At 40.9% G+C, this 22,248-nt stretch overlaps 1 protein-coding gene across 1 annotated transcript in view; it reads left to right on the forward strand.

The window, feature by feature from the left end:
* Positions 1-22,248, forward strand: part of RAB31 (RAB31, member RAS oncogene family) — a 123,835-nt gene that overhangs the window by 64,428 nt on the left and 37,159 nt on the right. Inside the window, exons 3-4 of the mRNA XM_058556720.1 lie at positions 2,128-2,209; positions 21,333-21,404. Of these exons, the coding sequence (XP_058412703.1) occupies positions 2,128-2,209; positions 21,333-21,404 (154 nt within the window). The remainder of the gene's footprint in view (positions 1-2,127; positions 2,210-21,332; positions 21,405-22,248) is intronic.

Below are 22,248 nucleotides of genomic sequence, written 5' to 3' on the forward strand. Positions count from 1 at the left end.
AAGGTCGTCTCACACCCTACTATGGGCATGTAGGTTGAAACAACCCACAGTTTGGCAAACGTAGCAAAGTAGAGCGTGTCTACTTCTAAGAATTAAGTCCAAGGAAATAGTTGTACAAGGACACAAAGATTTAGGTACAAGGATATTCATTTAATCATTGTCATAATAGAGAAAAATAGGTGACCAAAATGCCCATCAATGGGGTAGTTGAGTAAATCTGTAACATGGTGTGTAATACTCAGTCATTTTAGATAATGATGGTGATCTATATTCATAGAAATAGAAAGATGTCCATGATATATAAAGTGGAGGAGAAACAAAAGTTATGTAAAGTATGATCAATTTGGGAGCTAAAAGTTGTATGAAAACAATTTGGAAGGACATATAGCAACTTATTAGCAGTGATTGTGGCTAAGTGGTGATATTACAATTGAATTTTATTTCCTTCATTTTCATTTTTTGAATTTCTTTTTTGTACATATATTGCTTTTATAATGGGAAAAGTAATAAAGATATTTCCATTTTTGGAATACATTTGCTCTTATCAGTAGTCTGGGATGTATATTTTAAGCACTTTTAAAGAAATGAAATGTCATGGGACAGATGTGGGTTTTGATAATATTGGGTCCTATCACTTAGAAAAATACTGAGAATTTCCATTTAGTGCAATTGTACGTGGATAATTAGAACTCTCTAACTGTTAACCTTTGGTGTGTGTATGTATGTTATAGGGATAGTGCGGGAGTTGCAAGGACATATGCTTTTCTCCTTGGGACTTCTGTGGTTTGTCTCTTAGTCTTGGGGAAAAGTAGGAGACGTTGAGGAAATATTTCCAGGAAGGGTGCTGAGGGGTGCAGGGCTGGACTCCACACTGGACCGGGTGGGCCAGCTGGGCCATGAGAAAGTGAGAGGAGACATCCTGGCCCTTCACCCCTAAAAGCTCCAGTGTGCATCTCCTAAGAAAAGGAGTATAATGCAGACACCATTATCAGACCTAGACATTTAATTTTGATTCAGTGATTCCTGACAGTCTAAATTTAATTTCTCCAATTGTTCTCAAAATGTCTTTTCAAGCTGTTTTCCTTCTAATCCAGGATCCAGTCAAGGTCCATACAGTACATTTGGTTGTTTTATCTCTTTCTTCTCTCTTAATCTAGATTCTAGAACAGTTTCCCTGTCTTTTGTTTGCTTTTCATGACATTGACTTACTTGAGGCATCCAGGCCAGTTGTCTTGTAGAATGTTCCACATTCTAGATTTGCCTGATTCTTTCCTCATGATTAAATTCAGATTAAACATTTTTGGCCAGAATGCTGCATAGGTGATATATGTACTTCTTATTCCATCACGTCAGGGGGCTTATCATGTCTTGTTGTCCCACTGTTGGGGATGCTTGCTCCTTTTTAATAAATGGGAAGCTTTATCTCACAGAAAAAGAGTCAAGGGTATTAAACATTCCTTGTATTAGATTTTTACATCTTTCATGAGCACAAAGAAAAGCTTGTTAAGAGGAAGTATGCAAAAAAGAAAGTATCATGATATATAACATTATTTACTGAGAATTTCAAATCTTTCCTTTTTCGTGGAGAGAAGATAAATATTTGTTAAGCTACCGATCTTTACCCCTGCATTTATGCTGGCAGGATGGGAATTAGATCTTGTATTCTCTGCATTGCTACTAGTGTTGGATTCATAGCGTGGGTAGATATGTAAGGCAGTTTTCTATCTGTGCCGTTGCAAGGCCCAAACAGCAACACACCCAAGTGCCAGCTGCCCTTTTCACTCTTAACTGTTAGAACAGTATGTGTTTAAAATCTAAGGTTTTATTTTCTTTCCTGATTTCAGGCATATTATCTTAGAACAATTGAAGATAAATGTTTTTGGAAACAGTGTTTTGAATGCATTATTTGCCTTTCCCCCCTGCTAAACCTCCAGTTGGACCCCAGAAAATGCAGAATCTTTTCTTTTTGGTGACAGGACGCTTGCCCTTCCTTCTTCTTAGTGGACCCCCCAGGACTGGAGCTTTTGGAGTCCTGCTGAGGCATAACCTTAACTTGTTTGAAACGGGAGTCTTTGTGAAGATTGTAGGGGTAATTGGTAATGTGGAGATGTTGATTCTCTTTTTCAGGGCGTCTTTTATGACCAAAACTGTGGCTTGTGGAAATGAACTTCATAAATTCCTCATCTGGGACACTGCTGGTCAGGAACGGGTAAGGAAATGCTGTTGTTGGCTTTCTAGGGACAACACTGCGATCAGTGTCTGGAGGCTTCTTTGTATTTGGCAAGATTCTATCGGTGCCAAGTGACAGAAACCCACTTGAAAAGATTTAAGAAAAAAAGGAGACGTATTCCTCAGCTATGAGAAAAATGTAAAGGGGTGCCTATCTTAAGGCAGGGCAGAGTTCAAGTCCTGCAAATGTCTTGTCAGAGGCACCCAACTCCATACCTTTTTTTTTTTGCTTGCTCACCTCTAGATTGGCTTTATTTTTAGGCAGACCCACCTCCTTCCCTTTCCCAAGGGTGGCAAGGATGGCCCCATAAGCAATTGCAAGGCCTACATTCTAGCACCTTACCAACTCCAGGAAGGAGAGCACCTCTTTCCCACGAGTTGCACCCCACCTCTCTGAGCCTGTGGGTTCTCACTGCCTGGTTTGGATCATGTGCTCACCCCTGAACTTGATGCTATGTGGTGTTCAGGGGGATTTGGCACTCCCACAGGTAGGGCCAGGTAATACACCTACCCTAGAGGTAGGGGCTCCACCTGAAGCACTGTGGCTAGAAGGCGGGGAGGCTTGGTGCCTCAAGGAAAGTCTGGGTTCTCTTACTGGAAAATGGGGGAATGCACTCTGGGTTACCAGAAACAGCAGATGACTTCTCTCTTATTCTGAATTCTTTTTGTTTGCTGAAAATATTTATGGAGAAGATTATTTATTCAAGAAGTCATATCTTTAGATTTTATTTATTTATTTTTTTTATAATTTTATTTATTTATTTTTCCCCCAAAGCCCCAGTAGATAGTTGTATGTCATAGCTGCACATCCTTCTAGTTGCTGTATGTGGGACGTGGCCTCAGCATGGCCGGAGAAGCGGTGCGTCGGTGCACACCCGGGATCCGAACCCTGGCCGCCAACAGCGGAGCGCGCGCACTTAACTGCTAAGCCACGGGGCCATCATGTCTTTAGAATTTAGAAAGTGAAATAAGGAATGCCAACAGACTGTCTGTTAAGGGGGAAGTTGTGTCATAACATTAAAGTTGAAAGGGGTTGCCAGGAACAATGAAGCGTGGGGTTAACCAATGTCTTGTCTTAACTGTGAGCTTTCAGCCCAATCAAAATTTTCATCAGAGCTAATAATTATGGAGCAAGGAGGGTTAAACTGTCCCTTGTCCGAGCCAAGCTCAGATGTCACCTGCGCCACTACCCCATTTAAAATGTCAGCACTTCCTTCCTTCCCTCCCTGCTGCGCTCACTTCATTTTTCTCCGTAGCTCTTACCACCTTCTTATATTCTATTTAATTCACTTATTGATTCTGTTTATTGTCTCTTTCTCTCAAAGGAAGAGAATCCAGGGTTCAGGATAATCCATCGTTTTTGTTATCAGCTCCTAACAATTCAAGTGTGTGTTTATATAATTTTCATCTTATAGAAATCTCCTTTTAAAACTAATGTTCCAGCGTTTGTAGATTAAGGTGATGTAAAGATTTCTTTTTTTTAAATTAGGACGAATCTTCTGGCCTACAAATGCTAACCTCATTAGAATGTCTTCCATTTTGCTGCTAAATTGAGAGCGCAGACGCACGCACGAGCTGCTGCCTGAATGGCCTCTTGAGCTCTGTCTGTCAGCTGTGCGTTCTGACTCCTGAGATGAGGGTGACGGTGGCCAAGCAGGGATCTCTTCTTTACGTTCTTGCGTGTTCTTTGTAGCTGGTCTGCCAGGTTTTTATTTTTGGGTTTTTGGTTGTTATTTAGATGTAAGCAGAGAGGTTCTCTTGCTCCGTTTTTACTTCTTGGCCACGAAATAGTTGCTTTTGCAGCTGCTTTTAATGAGCGCACTAAGTCAATTTTACAAGGAGCTGGCTTAGTATTAGCTGCTTCTGCTACTGGCTGATGTGCACTAAGGGCTTGCTGTGTTCCCTGCACTGTCCTGAGTGCCTTCTGCCTGCTAACGCATTTAGTCCTCTCAGCACTCTGAGGTAGGACCATTTTTATCCCCACTGAGTTCACTGAGAGGCACAGAGAGCTTAAGTCACTTGCTCAAGATCACACAGCCAATAAGGCTTAGAGTTGAAATTTGAATCCAGCAGTCTGCGTCCTGAGCTTTATCGTTTTGTTCTGATAGAAAAATCACACAGAAACCATACAGCTGAAAGTAAAATTATCCAAAATCCCACTACCCAGATATTTCCACGGTTGACATTAGATGACCATTCTTCAGATATCTCACTATGTGTGTCGATAATCTCATATCTATGGGATCGTGACTCTTTATAACCTGCTGTTTTCACTTGATAATAGTGTTCCTAAGGAGAGATTTCTGTATGGTCTAAACAGAGTATTTGACACTTATTTACGTATCCTAATATAGTCTTCAGGGGTTGACTGCTTTTGATGAGATTTGGTACTCTAAAGTCACTATTGTAGTTTGTAGTTTGGCCCCCTTACTAGCTCAAAACAAAATAGCAATAGAAAATTTTTCATATGACCGTATTTCCAATTATTTGAATTGATTTTCCTAAAATTTGACTGTTAGAGGTTATAAACATCTGTGACTATATTGCTATATCTGTATGTTTAAAAGCATATGATTATATTAGTATTACATGTATCGTTATGTATATGTATTATATTCGTATTACAGTAGTCCCCCCTTATCCGTGGGGGATACGTTCCAAGACCCCTAGTGGATGCCTGAAACTGCAGATAGTACTGAGCCCTATACATATACTGTTTTTTCCTATGGTCAAGTTTAATTTATAAATTAGGCACGATAAAAGATTAACAACAATAACTTCTCTTTGGCATATCCGAATTGCCAGCATTACTACTGTTGCGCTTTGGGGACATTATCAAGTAAAATTAGGGGTACTTGAACGCAAGCACTGTGATACCACACAGTTGATCTGATAACCAAGAAGACTAACTACTAAGTGACTAAGGGCATGTGGTGTGTACAGCGTGGATCTGCTGGACAAAGGGATGAGTCATGTCCCGGGCGGGATGGAGCAGGATGGCACGAGATTTCATCATGATACTCAGAACGGTGGGCAATTTAAAACACATGAATTGTTTATTTCTCGAATTTTCCATTTAATATTTTTGGACCTTGGTTCACCATGCGTAACTGAAACCATGGAAAGCAAAACCTCGGATAAGGGGGGCCTTCTGTATATGTTTTATGAGTGTTATATGTTATTGTAGTTATTAGTGTTATGTGTGCAAGGCACGACTCCTTAGTAGTGTTTCAGGGAAGAGGGATTGAGTTTTGGGTGATAATTTCAGGTGAGTGCTTTTTAGAATGTAGATCTGTGGAGAGTGTGTGAGCAATATCTACGTGGCCGTTGTGGCCCTCTGACCCCTGTCCGCCTCGGATGCCTGGTTTGGTTGCCCTCGGGCTGTCTGGTGTCTCCGTGCAGTCTCACGCCTCTCCAGTGACGGCAGGTTCCAGTCGCTTGGGCAGCTTTGCTGCTGGACGTAACCACGCGTGTGATGACCTTGCCTAATGTTTGAGCTGAAAATAAACTCCCTGCGTCGCTCGAGTGTATTGCTATTCGTTCTGTCTCATTAATTGTTAGAGTCCTGTACATTTTGTTATCCCTTTTTGTCTTTGTAGAAATCTGCTACTGTTCCTCTTAGTTTTCATAATTTTAAATAAACAAAATCTATTTGGATTTATGATTTGACAATATAAAGACAGATTTCTGTGTCCTCAAAGGGGGCTAATGCTCAACGAAGTGCTTTGCATGTGTTAATTACTCAATATTTGTTTATTTGTGGAACGATTGAACCAAGTTCTGCTTAGCATACCTGGCGTCCCCGTTAATGCCCTATTACTGCCCCATATTAATTCTATATTATGTTTGTGGCACAAATCCATACTCTTGGAAAATTAATTTTCCCTCTGAGCACTAGAAATGTGAAAGGATCCCCCTTTTCCTCCCTCTCTTTGTATAAGAGGGTGTTCATTCTTGATATGCTGTCTTAATTTTGCTTTTCATTCAACCATATATGAGGGACGTCTTATGATTCTTTCAATGGCAAATGGTAATCCTTGGAGTGCCTCCGTAAAAAAGAGGTTTTAAAAAATTTAAGTCTTTTCCAATTGTTTGTTGGATGCAATTAGTTAGAAGCTTAACATTTTCAAGATTTCTGCATTCAGTTGTTGCTACTGAGATGGGTGCTGAGGGGGAGAGTGCCATTGGAGTGCCTATGTGGTGGCATCAGTATGGGCTTTTGGGGGTTTTCAGCCTGTCCTCTTCGGATGAGTTATTCTGCTGGTTTCTGCTTCATGCTGAGCTGTGAGGAGAGCGCAGCAGTCAGTCAGCAGATGCCTCTGGAAGGATGTAAATAGCAGCTCGGAGTGGTCCCCAGGGGAGAGAGAAGAATTTATGGTGGAGCTCTGTCCTCCACCTCCCGTGGGTCAGGATTTGTGATGGGACCTGAGACTTCTGTCCTAATGTGTCAACATGTCATTCTTTCCCAGTGAGTCTCCTACTGACTCCCTTCTTTGTTTGTCTACTTACACTGGGGGCTAGAATATCCTCATTGCTATTAAAAATGTCTCATCAACAGGAAATGCAACCTTCATTTTCTAGATGTGTGCTTCCAAATCATTCTGTTTCTGCTTTAAAAAAAAAAAAATCACAATCCATAGGATAACTCCATTAAAATGTCAGTAACTTGGAAGAATTTCAGGCTTCATTCTCTTGGTCTGATCCATCAGAGCAACATTATTCTAAGAATCTAACATGGAAAAAGATATCATTTTATTCTTTTGTTTCACTTTGGTTGAAGTCAGTGTTACAGCTGTCTCTCTTTCCTAATGCATCAGTTGTAATAGTTTTATTTATAAAAGTTGGGTTTCAAATGAACCACAGTCACAAATTCCACAGAGGAGAATCGATGGTTCTGTTACTAGAATAAAAACTCTCTGCTACTCTAACACATCTGAAATTGAATAGATTGACTTCTGAAATTAAGCTCTTTATTTTATGCTTTTTAAACGTGAAATTGGAGAACACATATACAGACTAAAAAATGTCCTCCCCTTCCTAATATTTAGCAGTAATTATTGAAGCATTGAAGGTAATAATGTTAAAAACGACATTATGCAAGGACTTGTATAGCAAATTATATAATTTATTATTACTGTTCTTTTTTTGGTATTTTAAAAAATTTGATAAAACATTGCAAATAAAAGAAATGCTAAGTAAGACCAAATTAAATAATACTATACGGGTCTGAGTACACTGATATTATCCAATATAAGATTGAGCTATTGTAGAATTCTAAGTACGAGCTTAAGTAAATAAGACTTTATTTGGAATACAGAATGCTATTATTAATCCTGAAAATCGACACATGACAGTGTGTGGGTTAATTCTTTTTGATCTTTTTATTTAAAAATACTCTTATATTTACAGAAAAGTTGCAAAAATATTACAGAGCTCGCTAGCTGAGGTGACTCTGCTTCAGGTTGTGGGTCTGTGTGTTGGCTGGGGGGCTCTGCTTGCTTGTTCATTCTTGGGTTGGAGAGGCAGCAGCTGCCTGAGGAAGCTCTTCTCAGGCAAAGCAAAAGCATGAGGGGCAAGGGACAGGCACGAGGCCTCTTAATGCTAGGGTTAGAACTAGCACATGTCACGTGGCCTACATTCCATTGGCCAGGGCAAGTCACATGGCTGAGCCCAAAGTTAAAAGATAGAGAGACACACGGCCTTTAGTGAGAGGAACTGAAAAGTTACATTGGGATAAACAGGGCATAGATCCATGGAGAAGTGAAGAATTGGTGGGCATAATTGTGTCTTCCGTAGGCCTCTATTGGGTTTTCTTGCTCTGTATACCTTGGAGGCACAACTTCTTCCAACCTCTTTTCTCAGACATCTCCCTCAATCTTTTCCCATTGAGCTTTACTGTTAACACACTCCACGATGTTCCATCTAAAAGAAATATCCTGTTAAGAAACCTGAAACTGTAGAGATAATGTTTGACCTTCCATGACTTTTAAAAATATATTCATGACTTCCTCGTGCCTGAGATGGATCCCTTCCTGTGTTGGAAAATGGTTTATAAAAAGAGCCCAATGAAGGTAGCTGTGGTGTGGAATTCTCTGTTAACTTTCTCCTTGGCAGGGGAACTCATCTCCTGCCCACCTCCTCACCCGTTCTAGACTTACTCAAAGCTTCCATCTCATGAGCTTCTTGTTTTCATTCCCTGGTTCACCTCGGAAGCAGCTGCGCCATGCTTTCACCTTTTCTGGATAATCCATCCTGCAGGTTTAGTGGTTGGGAGTCAAATCAACTGATAAATGCTTTTGTCCACATTTGTTTCTGTGTTGATTATCAGCATGTGGAGGATTACTGACCTCTTTTTATTTTTTTTAAACAGCTTTACTGAGATATAATTCACATACCATACAACTCACCCATTTTAAGTGTACAGTTCAGTGGACTGTAGTATATTAAAAATTGTGCAACCATCACCACAATCAATTTTAAAACATTTTCATCATCCCCCAAAGAAACCCTGAATCCATTAGCAGTCATTCTCCATTTCTCTCCAAGTCCCTCAGCCCTAGGCTACTTTCTGCCTCTAGATTTGCCTAATCTGGACGTTTCCTATAAATGGAATCATACAATTTGTTTTTTTGACTGCCTTCTTTCACTTAGCATAATGTTATCGAGGTTCATCCATGCTGTAACATGGATCAGTGCTTCCTTCCTTTTAATGGCTGACTAATATTCCATTCTGTGGATGTACTACATTTTGTTTATCCATTCATCAGTTGATGGACAGTTGGGCTGTTTCCACTTTTTGGCTATTGTGAATAATGGTGCTGTGAACATTCATGTGCAAGTTTTTGTGCAGAAACATAGTTTTTTTTTTTTTTTCAATCTCTTGGTTATATAGCTAGGACTGAAATTGATGGGTCATATGGTAACTGTGTTTAGCATTTTAAGGACCTGCCTAACTGTTTTCCAAAGTGGCTGCACCACTTCATATTCCCACTAGCAATTTATGAGGTTCCAGTTTCTCCACATTCTCACCAGGACTTGTGTTTGCCTAACCCAAGGTCACAAAGATTTACTCCTGTGTGTTTTCCTAGGAGTTATAATAGTTTTAGCTGTTACCTTTAGCTCTATGATCGTTTTGTTAATTTTTGTGTATCTTGTAAGGAAGGGATTCAACTTCGTTCTTTGTATGCCCATATCATACAAAATCAGTTGTCCCAACACAATTTGTTGAAAAGACTATTCTTGCGCAGTTAGTTGTCTTGGCACCTTTGCTGAAAATCAGTTGGCCACAAATGTGAGGGTTTAATTCTGGACACTCAGTTCTTTTCCTTTGATCGGCAAATATCTGAGGTCAAGTTTGGGCTTGACAAACATCAAAAGAAACTTTTTTGCTCTCTCTCCTTTCTCCAGAGCCCTGGAGTCTATGGTGAAGAAAGTGGTTCACTATTCATAGGCTGTTGCTAAAGTCAGAGGAAATTTTGACCTTCAGAAGTTCTTGAAGAATGTGGCCTCTTACAAGCTCGGAATGAGCTGCTCTTTGTTTTGTCTTCTGCTTGCCCTGCAGCCACGGGAAATACAGGCCCAGCTCCAAGCACCACCAGCAAACAGCACACACTAGGAATCTGCTCCTGGCTCGCTGTTGGAGGGGAACACTTCACCCTGTTGCACCTTCCCACAAACCCACCAGAGAACTGTTTTTGTAGGAATCTCTCTTAGTGGGAGAGGGTAAATACACGATTTTGCTTCCCTCCCCCGGCCTTCACAAGAGAACAGTGCTTTTAATTAGTGCAAATTGAGGTCCTGATAAGAGAAATATTCCCTCTCTTCGTATCCCTACTGCCCCCCCAAGGAGACAGATCAGAAGCTTGCAGATATGGCATATGCTATTAAAAATGAGATAAACAGCTATCCATAGGGCTATGCCAAATCATCTACTTTCAGAAGAAGCCTCAGGAATCAACTTTAGTTAAAAGTGTTGCAGCTAAAGAGGTTCAGTGATAGTTAAAAATTGGTGACAGAAACTACAGAAGGAGAGCATGACAGTGGTATTCAAGGAGGGCGTCTGATGGCAGGAGTGTGGACAGAGCAAGAGCCACCTCTGCTCGCTCACGGGTCCCAGGGTTGTTGTGCTGTTTGGGTATTGGTGTCGTGTAGGAAATGAGGAGTTTAGGTGCAGAATTGCCCTCCTGGGTGTCAGAATGCCACTGACAGGAGAGAAAGAGGAAGGACTTGTCCATATATTTAAATAAATTTAGTAAGTCTTTAGGGAAACCCTTTAACATTTCTGCCCTCAGCCAGTGAGATGGGAAAGCTGGAAGTGAGGGGAAGGGACCCGGCAGTGGGAGACAGGAACAGTGAGGTCGGGGGAAACATCTCAGCCATGAGCCGATCTTCAGAAGCAAGGATGAGCTTCTCCTGCCTGAAAGGGGACCTGGCCCCTTGCCCCTTCTGCATTCTGTCACAACAGACCCCAGTTTCCCTTGGTTCCCCAGCGGGCATCTCCCCCTCCTCCATGGGCCTCCAGAGCGGCCTGCGCTGCACCCGCCTCAGGACAGGCGTGTTCTGGGAGGGATGCCGACTCTGCCACATGGAGGTTTTTCTTATGTTGGGCAATGACATTTTACTGGTGTGTATTTTAGTCTGGGACGCCCTAGGTAGCTTCTAATTATGAGGCATTGTCTGTGCCTCTTGGGTTGAGGCCAGTTTCCGTTCTGCCTGCCGCCTCTCAGAGGACATGTGGCAAAGATTACAGGCAGCCTTGCAGGACACAGGCGTTTCGGGGCGATCTGGGGTTGCATGTAGTAAGAATCTAAGAGGCACTTCACCTGGTTATATTTTCTCCTCCCCCCTCTGCTCCCCTCCCTCTTTCTTTTATGCAGCTAATTTCCTAAGTCTGGTTAAAATACAAGAGAAACGGCCTATGAATGTCATTCTTGACAAGGAAATTAGGCACATGGACTTTGGTTAATAACAAAAAAGCATGCTTCTGAGGCGCTGAAGGACACGTCTAAACAGGAACAGCTGGAGTGTCCTTAGAACACAGACCTTGCTGTTTGGAGACATTTCTATCCAAAGCAGCCCCTCTGAAGGCAGCCCGACTCCACCCTTCATGCCAAGAAAAATGTACCTTAGTCCCCCCTTAACCGTGGTTTCACTTTCCACCGTTTCAGTTACCCATAGTCAGCCATGGTCTGAAAATATTAAATGGAAAATTCCAGAAATAATTCATAAGTTTTAAATTGTGCACCATTCTGAGTAGTGTGACGAAATCTCTTGCTGTCCCGCTCCATCCTGCCCAGGATGTGACTCATCCCTTAGCCCAGCGGATCCACGCTGTCCGTGTGATCCACACCACCCTCAATAGTCACTTGGTAGTCCTCTCGGTTATCAGATCTACTGTGCGGTACCACAGTGCTTGTGTTCAAGTACCCCTTGTTTTCCTTGATAATGGCCCCAAAGGGCAAGAGTAGTGATGCTGGCAGTTCGGATATGCCAAAGAGAAGCTATAAAGTGCTTTGTTTAAGTGAAAAGGTGAAAATTCTCGACTTAATAAGGAAAGAAAAAAAATCGTATGCTGAGGTTGCTAAGATCTATAGTAACTTTTATTACAGTGTATTGTTATAATTGTTCTATTTTATTATTAGTTATTGTTGTTAATCTCTTACTGTGCCTAATTTATAAATTAAATTTTATCATAAGTATGTATGTATAGGAAAAAACATAGTCTACATAGGGTTGGATACTATCGGTGGTTTCAGGCACCCACTGGGGGTCTTGGATTGGACCCCCTCTGGATAGGGGGTCTACTGTATGCTTTTTGAGCGCAGGGGTCTTGTTTGTCTTCTTCCCCTTCTCTATGTGTTTCCTACGGCTGCTGTAACAGATTACCACACATTTAGTAGCTTAAAAACAGCAGAAATTCACTCTTTCTCATTCTGAAGGTCAGAAGTCTGAACAGGTCTCACCGGGCCAATACCAAAGTATAGGCAGGGCTGCGTTCCTTTCTGGAGGCTGTAGGGAAGAATCCGTATCCTGCCTTTCAGAGACCACCTGCATTCCTTGCTTTGTGGCCCCTTCTCCATCTTCAAAGCCAACATCAGAGCATCTTCAAATCTCTCTAGCCTCCCTCTTCCACTTGTAAGGACCCTTGTGATGACATTAGGCCCACCTGGACAATCCACGATAGTCTCCCCATCTCAGGAGCAGCTGGTTAGCAACCTTAACTCCATCTGCAACCTTAATTCCCCCTTGCCGTGTACCATAGCATATCCACAGGTTCCAGGAATTGGGAGGTGGACATCTTTGAGGGCCATCATTCTACCTACCAACTCCATTGCTTAGAACAGTACTTGTCATGACGTGATGTCAGGTGTTTGCTTCAGAAGATTCCAGTGGTGGCGTGGGGTGGGAAGCGAGCAGTGGGTAGAAACAAGCTGGGGGCCGTGTGTTAGGGGTGGTCTTGAGGCTAGGGGATGAGAACATGAACATTCATTATGCTATGCTCTCTTCTTGTGCATATGTGTATAAGTTTGAAAATTTCCACCATAAAAAGTTAAAAATAGATTCAATGGTATATGTAAGTAAATATCATAGTCTTGCAGTTAAAAACAAGATCCCTCTGGCCACTGTGTGTGTACACCTGAAATTAATATAATGTTATGTTAATTATACCTCAATTAAAAAACTGAATATAATGTATAAAATGTGTAAAAATCTGCAATCATCAAAACAGGGTAGACACACAGAATCAAACCCAACAGTGGGAACAAGAAAGTGTCCTCAGAGAGGCCAGGTACCAGCATACATAAGCATTCAGTGTGGGGTAAGGTGGTGCTTTAAATCAGGGGAGGGAGGGCAGTTTATCTAATAAATGGAGAAGGGAGAGTCAACTTACCATTTGGGGAAAAAAAATTGGGTCACTACCCCCAAGACATACCCCAGAACATACTGCAGATTGATAAAAGATTTATAATGAAATAATGAAACAAAATGTTTTATAAGAAATTATAGGGGAGAGCCAGCCCCGTGGCTTAGCGGTTAAGTGCGCTCGCTCCACTGCTGGCGGCCCGGGTTCGGAACCCTGGGTGCGCACCGACGCACCGCTTCTCCGGCCATGCTGAGGCCGAGTCCCACATACAGCAACTAGAAGGATGTGCAACTATGACATACAACTATCTACTGGGGCTTTGGGGGAAAAATAAACAAAATTATAATTAAAAAAAAAAGAAATTATAGGGGAACATTTATACAAATTTAGCATAGATAAGGACTTTCTAGGTATGACATCAATACATCTAGGGAAAAAATATTAAGGAAAATATTGATATAGTTATCACATATATATTTTAAAAATATATTTCTTCTAACAAAGCCATGTTAAAAACTGGAGAAAATATTTTAAACATAAATGACAGGTAAATGCTTAATAGTCTTAATATATAAAAAGTTCTTAGAAATCAATAAGACAAAAACTTCAATTTAAAAAAATGGCAAAAAGTATAAGAAACCTATAAAAATATGTGATTTGTACATTTAAAAAAATAAGGATAACATCTATTACCTAACAAATTTGTCAAAGATTGTGTTTATTTGTAATATGTAAGGTTAGCAAAGGTGTAAAGAAACAAGCTCTCACATACTATTGGGAGAGTTATAAATTAATTCATCTTTTCTTGGGGCCAAGTTTGCTCCAGCCCCTTATGAATGTTTCCCCCGTTTGGCCCAGCAATTTCACTTATGAGAATTAATCCTGAAATAATCATAGACACATGCAGGTATGGACCTATAAGCATAGTATAATTCGATACAACACTCACCCATCGGGTATTCCTCATAACTTCAAGTACTTGTGCCCTGCAGTAATATTCGCACTTAACTGGAATTAAAAGTGTTTTAAATATGGCATTCCTTCAATGTTATTTGTTAATTATTAAAAGATGTACTTATGTAAACACCTTTGGAATGTCTTCAGGGAAATATGTATCACGAGAGACAAAGAAACTCCAAATGACTGGGTTGCGCAAACAAGAAGGATGGAGGATTTGTTGAATAAACAGGAAAAAGTAGGCTGGGAATTTTTAATAAAGGATGGACAAAAACAGAAAAACACAAAAAACCGAAAACAGGATCCCTCTGGCCTCAGTGTGGCCAGCGTGGAGGCCACTGCAATATCGAATGCTGTAATGGAACCTTCGGGACAGTCAGTCAGGGAAGGGCGACGTCAGCTCGGGAAAGAAGGGAGGAGAGCCGGTCCGCACGCGCGCCCGTGCGCTCGGGAACAGCGCAGGAGCCGGGCCGGCGCCTTGGGGTGAATGACACCACCCGCGTTGGCCTGATCCGAATCCTTCCCAGCGGGGCGCTGTCCCAGCCGCGGGAGGCCTCCGGGGAGGTCTGCCTTCCGCCCCCTGCTGCAGCGGGCCCTGCCTCCAAGATGGGACTTTCCTGTGAACGGGAGGGCTAAGGGCGGGAAAGAGCGAACCAACGTGAGCAGAGCAGAGAGCGGGAGAGGAGTGACCGGCCTTCATGGCATTTCCTCCATGTGCACAGACGGTGGCTGTGTGTGATGGGAAACGGCGATAATGTAGGAACGAGGTGCGACATAATTCGGACTTTTAGGAAATTCTACTGGCTTGCCAACACATGGGAATTAAAGCTGAGGTTCCCTGTGGTTGGGTATTTCATAGGTGGGAAAAAATATATTTCTACAGCGTTTCAAAGCCTTGACTTCTGTGTTATATAATATTCCATGGATCAGAACATGCGCACTGATTACCCTGTCTTTTAAAACACATTAATCCATGCCCTCCCCCCAACACTTGTCTTGTGGAAAGATGTTTGGACTTGTGTGGTGTCATTCTCTACTGGAGAAAGTTGGCACCTCGCCTTGTCAGAAGGGAGTTGGAGGCAGATGGGGTGACCGCTGAAAGCCCACTTTCACTTTTGCTTCAACCCTTGGATCCCAAAATGCTGAGGAAGCTCCTTGATGTTAACTAGCACATTAAAAGAAAAAAGAGAAAGGGAAAAAGATTCCCTCTCGTTGCAAAAGTAATATATCTTGTTAAAATTAAAAAAAAAATAATTCAGAAATATTAAAACAAGTGGTGGTCTACCTACAATAGCATTATTCAGAAATAGCCATTGTTCATAATTTGGTATATAGTCTTCTAGCCCTTTTTCTACTCAACTTTGCATACTGTTGGGTTTTAGGATATCTGAGTAGGCATATTAAATAGGCCCTCTGCTTTTCTGTGGAGCAGGTCTATGTAAAAATCAGAAACCTTCTGAATGGCACAAAGAACATTCAGTAATGGTTTTTCCATTCAACTTTTGCCAGCTGAGAATGTTGAGAATGTCAGGAATTTTCCTCTACCACTTCCCTCTTTGTTTGAATCCTAGTAGACCGCTGGATAGTTTTGGCTTCTGCTTTTGACTGTCCGTGGCCGAGGCGTTCTATAGGGAGGGTGAGAATTCGGATTGTGGCTGGCACCTGAGAGAGACCTGAGCTCTGGGCACAGGCCAGCGTGGGCTCTCAGGCTGCGTTGAAGCGACCCACCAGGGACAGAGCGTTCTCTGAAAATCATAATACATGACCGATCCCTGTAAGTTCCGGAACCCGATGCCAGAACATTCTGGCTGGAGTGTCTCTCATCTGGCCTGGCAGAGCCCAGCTGGAGCCTGTCCTTGTTTGGAAACTTCGTGTGTTTTTCACCACTGCTCATTCTTGACATGCAGGATTTTGCTGCTGTGGAATTTATGATGCCACAAACCTGCATCTAAGGGATTTTGCCTGAAGCAGACTGGGTGGTCTGAAGCATTAGGCGATTTCCTGGAATAATGTTTTCCACTGTGTGCTGAGTGGTGTGTGTGTGTTTGTGTGTGCACGCACACACAGGATGGCGTGGAATGGGAAGAAGGGAGGTTTGTGTTGCAGGTAAGGCACTAGGAAGAATCAACAGCAGGGCAAGAGAAAGAGGTTCCAACCAGAACCCGCCTTACCTTGGCCATGCGTGTCCTTGCAGAGCTGGAAGAACCACCGACCCCACTCCCCCCCAACCCCGTTTTACAAAATTTGAAAACCAATGTCGAGCCAGGCACAGGTCTCCAGACTCCCTCTTCATACTATGCCCCTGAGGTGGGTTCTGAGCACACTAGGTTCCTAGATGTTAATAAATACTACTTGAAAAAAGGCAAAAAATAAATTGGGAATTCTTAATTAAAATGAAAATAAATAGGCTTCTTTACTAATTTTCAGAACCTTTAATGTACTAATAATACATTGTAAACCTCCAGGGGAGTATTATTATATGTAGTGTTTCTCAAACTTATTTGGCCAAGAAACCTTTTTTCCAAAATCCCCTCAAGGGCTCAGGGTTCTGCAGAAGACCTTGGGAAATACCACACTATGCCATCTTGCCTCATGGGCCATTTCATAGTTTTCAGAAAGGAGTTTAATTGCTGCTCAGTAGTCCGTTACATTGCTAAGCCAAATTTATGTTTCCAGTACCCAATGGTTAGACATTGATGTTGGTTCCAGTTTTTCAGCATTACTGCTATGTCTGCCAGCCCTGGGAGTCTAGTGGTTAAGATTCAACGTTCTCACCTCTGCGACCCAGATTTGTCTCCTGGTCAGGGAACCACACCACCTGTCATACTGTGGTGGCTGAGTATTACTGTGATGCTGAAAGCTATGCCACTGGTATTTCAAATACCAGCAGGGTCACCCATGGTGGGCAGGTTTCAGAGGAGCTTCCAGACTAGGACAGACTAGGAAGAAAGACCTGGCCACCCACTTCCGAAAAAATTGGCCATGAAAACCCTATGAATAACAGCAGAGCATTGTCTGATATAGCACTGGAAGGTGAGAGGATGGGGTAAAAAGACCGGGCAGGGTTCCACTCTGCTGTACACAGGGTCACTAGGAGCTGGAATCAACTTGACAGCACTAACAACAAACTAATAATTCTAGAATGAATTCTGATTACTTTGTGACCATCTCTGATTATTCTCTTCAGAGGTGGAATTGTTGAGTCAAAGCATATGAACATTTTCCAGACTCTTGAAATATATTGTTCAGTTGCTTTCCAGAAAGGTTATGCCCACTTGTCCTTCTGTCAGTTGACGGAAGTGGGGGCAGGGTTGGCATCCATCTGTGAAAGCTGAGAAATCTAAGAAGCTTGAAGATCATTCACTTCCCTCTTATCCTGTAGACATCCAGCAATTAAAAAACAAACAGACACATGCTAAGGACATAAATAGCCATTTCTTTTGAGTGGACAGATTAGCTTTTCACAATTCCCTATGCTTCTTTTAAATAATGAAATGTCATCTGAGAGTTATCTGAACACTTTAATTGGGTATTTTAGGTATTTTGTTGGATAGTTAGGGAAGAAGGGATTTTTCAATGGGCCTCTCTTGTGCTAATTTTCAAATAACCTTTCAAATAACCTTTTTAATCTCACTTTCAAAATGAGATTAAAAGAAAGTTGTATCAACCTCCTGTAATTGTGATCTTTGTTCCCTGAAGAATCTTTTATGTGAGTGTTTTATCAGTTTTAATTCTGACCCTACGGAAATTGAATTATGTCATATTGAGTATGGACGCCAAATTGTGGTGCTTTGTTTTATCTTTGTGTGTGGGAGAAGTGTACACATGGCAGGCTAGAAGTGATTTACCTTTTTGTCCTTCACAAATATTATCCTTTGGTCAATGCATTATTGGGCTTTGGAACTGAGATGTGAACTTTTAACTCGTTAAAACCCCGAAGTCCTTGGCAATAAAGTCGTTTAAGTGGCTTCACCAGCAGATTTGTTTCAAAATGATTCCATTTGGAGGAAGGAAAGAACAAGTAATGCATTATATACAAAGATCTATTCAATAATGCATGAGACCTGCACATCAGGGACCGTTTTAGATTCAGTTCATGGTGTTATAGTGGAAAATGAACTCTGTCTCAGAAGATGTCCACAACTTGCTCCACTCTGTGCTTGAGTCCACAAGTATCTTGATTTTTTGAGATATCAATTTTGCACATACTTGGTGTATTTAAGTGGACCTTTCTTATATGGAGGCTATTTTGAAAAAAACGGGCATTTTATATAATTGAGGTAAAAGGACACTTTATATTCATTCCTTACCCTTAGCAAAGCAGGAATGTTTAAAAAATACATTGCTTTTTCCTCCCTTTGGGCAGGAATTCTGATGTTGTTTTCTCCATGTGGAGTGGATTGCCAAAGGATGGATTAAAAATAGATTCATTGATGCCTAACAACTACAACAAACACACAGTGTTGGGCAGTTGGTGAACATGGAAAAGGACACATGGCAAATGGCCCGCTGTCCTGCAGTGAGTCCTGGCGAGTGGCCAAGGCCCTTCAGCTGGGAACTCCCGGGTTCACCTGAGCTCCATCCAACCTGTTGCCTTTACTGAAAACCAGCGAGGTGCTAGGGTGATTTCTCTTCAAGCTGGAAAGTGCACCAGGGCGTGAAGTTGGGGAAGATAGCCTGCTTCCCTCCACACTCTTGTGAGTGCTGTGCTAGCATTCTTCAGTGCAATAAAGGAAACCTAGGGAACTGACGAGCTCCAAATTTCCAAATAGGATCAATTCAGTTTGGCAAGTGTTTATTCAATGATACCTATTGTGTGGGAAATAAAAATGAATGAGCGATGGTTTTGTTGTTTGCTAGAAAAGCTTCAGAATCCATCCTTCCTTCCCTCCCTGCTCCTTCTCCCACTCCCCAATAAAAATGGCTGCTTTTTTTAAACTTAAAAACCATTTTATTTAAAAAATCATTGGAAAAATTTATACTGTACAAACTCTTATAATGAAAATGTACAAATCCCTAGGAATCCCACCATTAACATTTTGAGAAATATGTTATAACTACACACACAGACACACACCCACATACATTTTACCTTAAATTATATTATGATACATATGCTGCTTTGAGATTAATTTTAACAGCATGTCAAGGATGCCTTTTCCTATAAAGTCCTCACTGTTATTTTAATGGTTGCAGAATATTGCATTATATACATATACCATTAATGAATTCTCTATGATGAACCTTTAGGTTGTTTTCAAATATTTGCTCCCATATACAACATAGGGATGAGTATCTTTGTGTGTGTGATGATCACTCCAGTATATGTTCCTATGAGTGGAATTGCTGGGTGAAACAATATACACATTTCAACTTTTGATAGATATGACCAACAGTGGCTTTGAAAGAAGGTCTCTCTTTTATTAAATAAAAATTATATATACTGCATTTAAGGTGTATAACATGATTTGCTGTATATATACATTTTTGAAATGATTACTGTAGTCAGGCTAATTAATATATCTTCTCACAGTTACCTTTTTTTATTTTTTTATGAGGAGAGCACCTGAAATCTACCTTCTTGGCAAATTTCCAGATTCAATACAGTGTTATTAACCATGGTCATCATGCTGTACATTAGACGTCTAGAACTTATTCATCCTGCATAACTGCAGCTTTGTCCCCTTTGACCAACATCTCCCTGCTTCCCCCACCTCCCCGCTCCTGGTAACCCCTGTGCTTCTCTCTGCTTCTGTGTGTTCCACATTTTTAGATTCCACGTATCAGTGAGATCATGCAGTTTTTTTCTTTCTGTGTCTGGCTTATTTCACTTAGCATAATGTCCTTTAGGTTCATCCATGTTGTTGCAAATAGCAGAATCTCCTTTTTTTTTTTAAAAAGCTGGATAATATTCTATTGTGTTTATATATACATCATATTTTCTTTATCCATATATTTGTCAATGGACACTTAGGTTGTTTCCATATCTTGTCCATCGTAAATAATGCTGCAGTGAACATGGGAGTGCAGACATCTCTTGGAGGTACTGATTTCATTTCCTTTGGGTATATGCCCAAAAGGGGAATTACTGGATCATATTGTAGTTCTATTTTTAGTTTTTTGAGGAACCTCCATACTGTCTTCCATAGTGGCTGTACTAATTTACATTCCCACCAACAGTGCACAAAGGTTTCCTTTTCTCCACATCATCACCAACACTTATGTTTTATTTTTTTGATAACAGCCATCCTAACAGGTGTGAGGTGATATGTCGTGGTAGTTTTCATTTGCATTTCCCTGATGATTGGTAATGTTGAACATCTTTTTATAAGAAGGTCTTAAAATACATTCCCATGTAGTGTATGAGAGTGCCATCCTTTCCAAATATGCACCAACAGTGGATGTGATGTCTTTTTAATATTTAATAAATTAATACCTGCCTCATCATTGCTTTTATTTTCAGTTTTTTTTTTACTATAATTTAACATGTTTTGAATTTATTGGCAATTTGTATCTCTTCCTCTGTGATTTATCAATGTTATATCCTTTGTCCATTTTTCTACTGAGCTGTCTTTTTCTTACTGACTTTCAAAATCCCTCTACAATATATTCTTCAAATATATTCAAAGATATTTAAATATATTCAAAGACATATCCTTCAAAATATACATAAAGTCTGCATGTATCCTCAGAATAATTATGTATCCTCAAAATAATTATCTATCCTGTTTAGGGGTAAATAATTCTAGTGACCAGTGAGACTTGCTTTGTTCACATTTTGGAATGAAGGTCACCTTTTTTACCGTTTGTTTTGTGTTCCACCAACTCGGCCATCCAGACCCAAGGGCGGGCTGCCCGGGGCCCTCCCCGCTGTGTTCCTCATGAATGGCCCAGAGAGGGGCTTGTGATCTGTGTCAGTCTCCCCTTTTCCTCCTCTTGGCAAACATCTTTTTCTTACGGCTGTGTAATTCTAATGAGATTGCCCTGGGTCAATCATATTAAATAAGTGATGAGCAGCAGAGAAAAGAAAATTCATAGGATAGCAACATTTAAAATAAAATTTATTTTTGGCCTTTGCCCAACAGTGAATTTCACAGTCTATAAACCACTAGCGCATGTGCAGTCAAGGAGGAATATTTATTATCTAATATGAACCCTGGGAAAATTCTAGGGGGAATTCAGGGATCCTATAGCAATGATGTAGGGTAGTAATTTTATATTTAATCTGGGATGCATATAATGTGTTCACTTTGGCCTAAAACTATTCATTGTTCCTTAACAGTTTCATTCACTGGCTCCCATGTACTATCGTGGATCCGCTGCAGCCGTCATAGTGTACGATATCACCAAACAGGTAAGGATGTCCCCTTTAGAACTTGGATGCCATTTATGGTGATTCTTTCAGAAAGACCAAAGTAGAGACTTCCCTGCTTGAGTCTTGCCAGTGCCTGGAATGAGATTTCTCACTCTGGTGGTCAGGGATAATGAACACCACAGTTAGTTTATCTCACCTGTATGTAGCGGCATTTCAAATTTATCTGCTAAATTAAAGCAGTGATCATTCATTTTTAAAATTGACTGTCTGTTTGTAGAGGCAAGGTCATACCTGCTAGTGCTGTTCTCCAGAATGTCAGCTTTTTAGGAAAAGGAAAATTATTTTTAAGTTCTGCATGTTTTATAATTATGGAATACTTATTTTCTATTAGTGTTTCAATCATATTACTTAAAATGCCAAGAATAATGTTTGTGCATATAGAGTGTGTTTGTGTGCATATAATATAAATATATTTTTTGTTATCACATTGAGGGTCTAGGATATCCATCAACAAATAACTGAGGTGGTTTGCTGACGTTTTTTCCCACTCCTGGAATGCTGACTCAATGCTCAGGACCATTAATTTAATGATCCATTGCTGTGACCATCCATGGGTTCCTGACCACTTCTGCCTAAATGTGGTGTCTACCTTGGCTCATTTCCTGGACTATGGTTGTGAGTGAAGGGCAGATAGGAAAACAGGACTCTAAAGTGTGTGTGCATGTGTATGTGTGTATATATATTTGTTTCTTTTTCTTTCCTGAAGTAAGCATGAACATTATTTTAGTCCTATGGCTTAGCCCTTATTCATGTTGAGTCAAGGCTATAATTTGAAATTAATGTTATTTATAGAAGAAAATTACTAATATGATTATCTTAACTT

The sequence above is a fragment of the Diceros bicornis genome, chromosome 16 (genome assembly GCF_020826845.1).
Source record: "Diceros bicornis minor isolate mBicDic1 chromosome 16, mDicBic1.mat.cur, whole genome shotgun sequence".
NCBI classification, from domain to species: domain Eukaryota; kingdom Metazoa; phylum Chordata; class Mammalia; order Perissodactyla; family Rhinocerotidae; genus Diceros; species Diceros bicornis.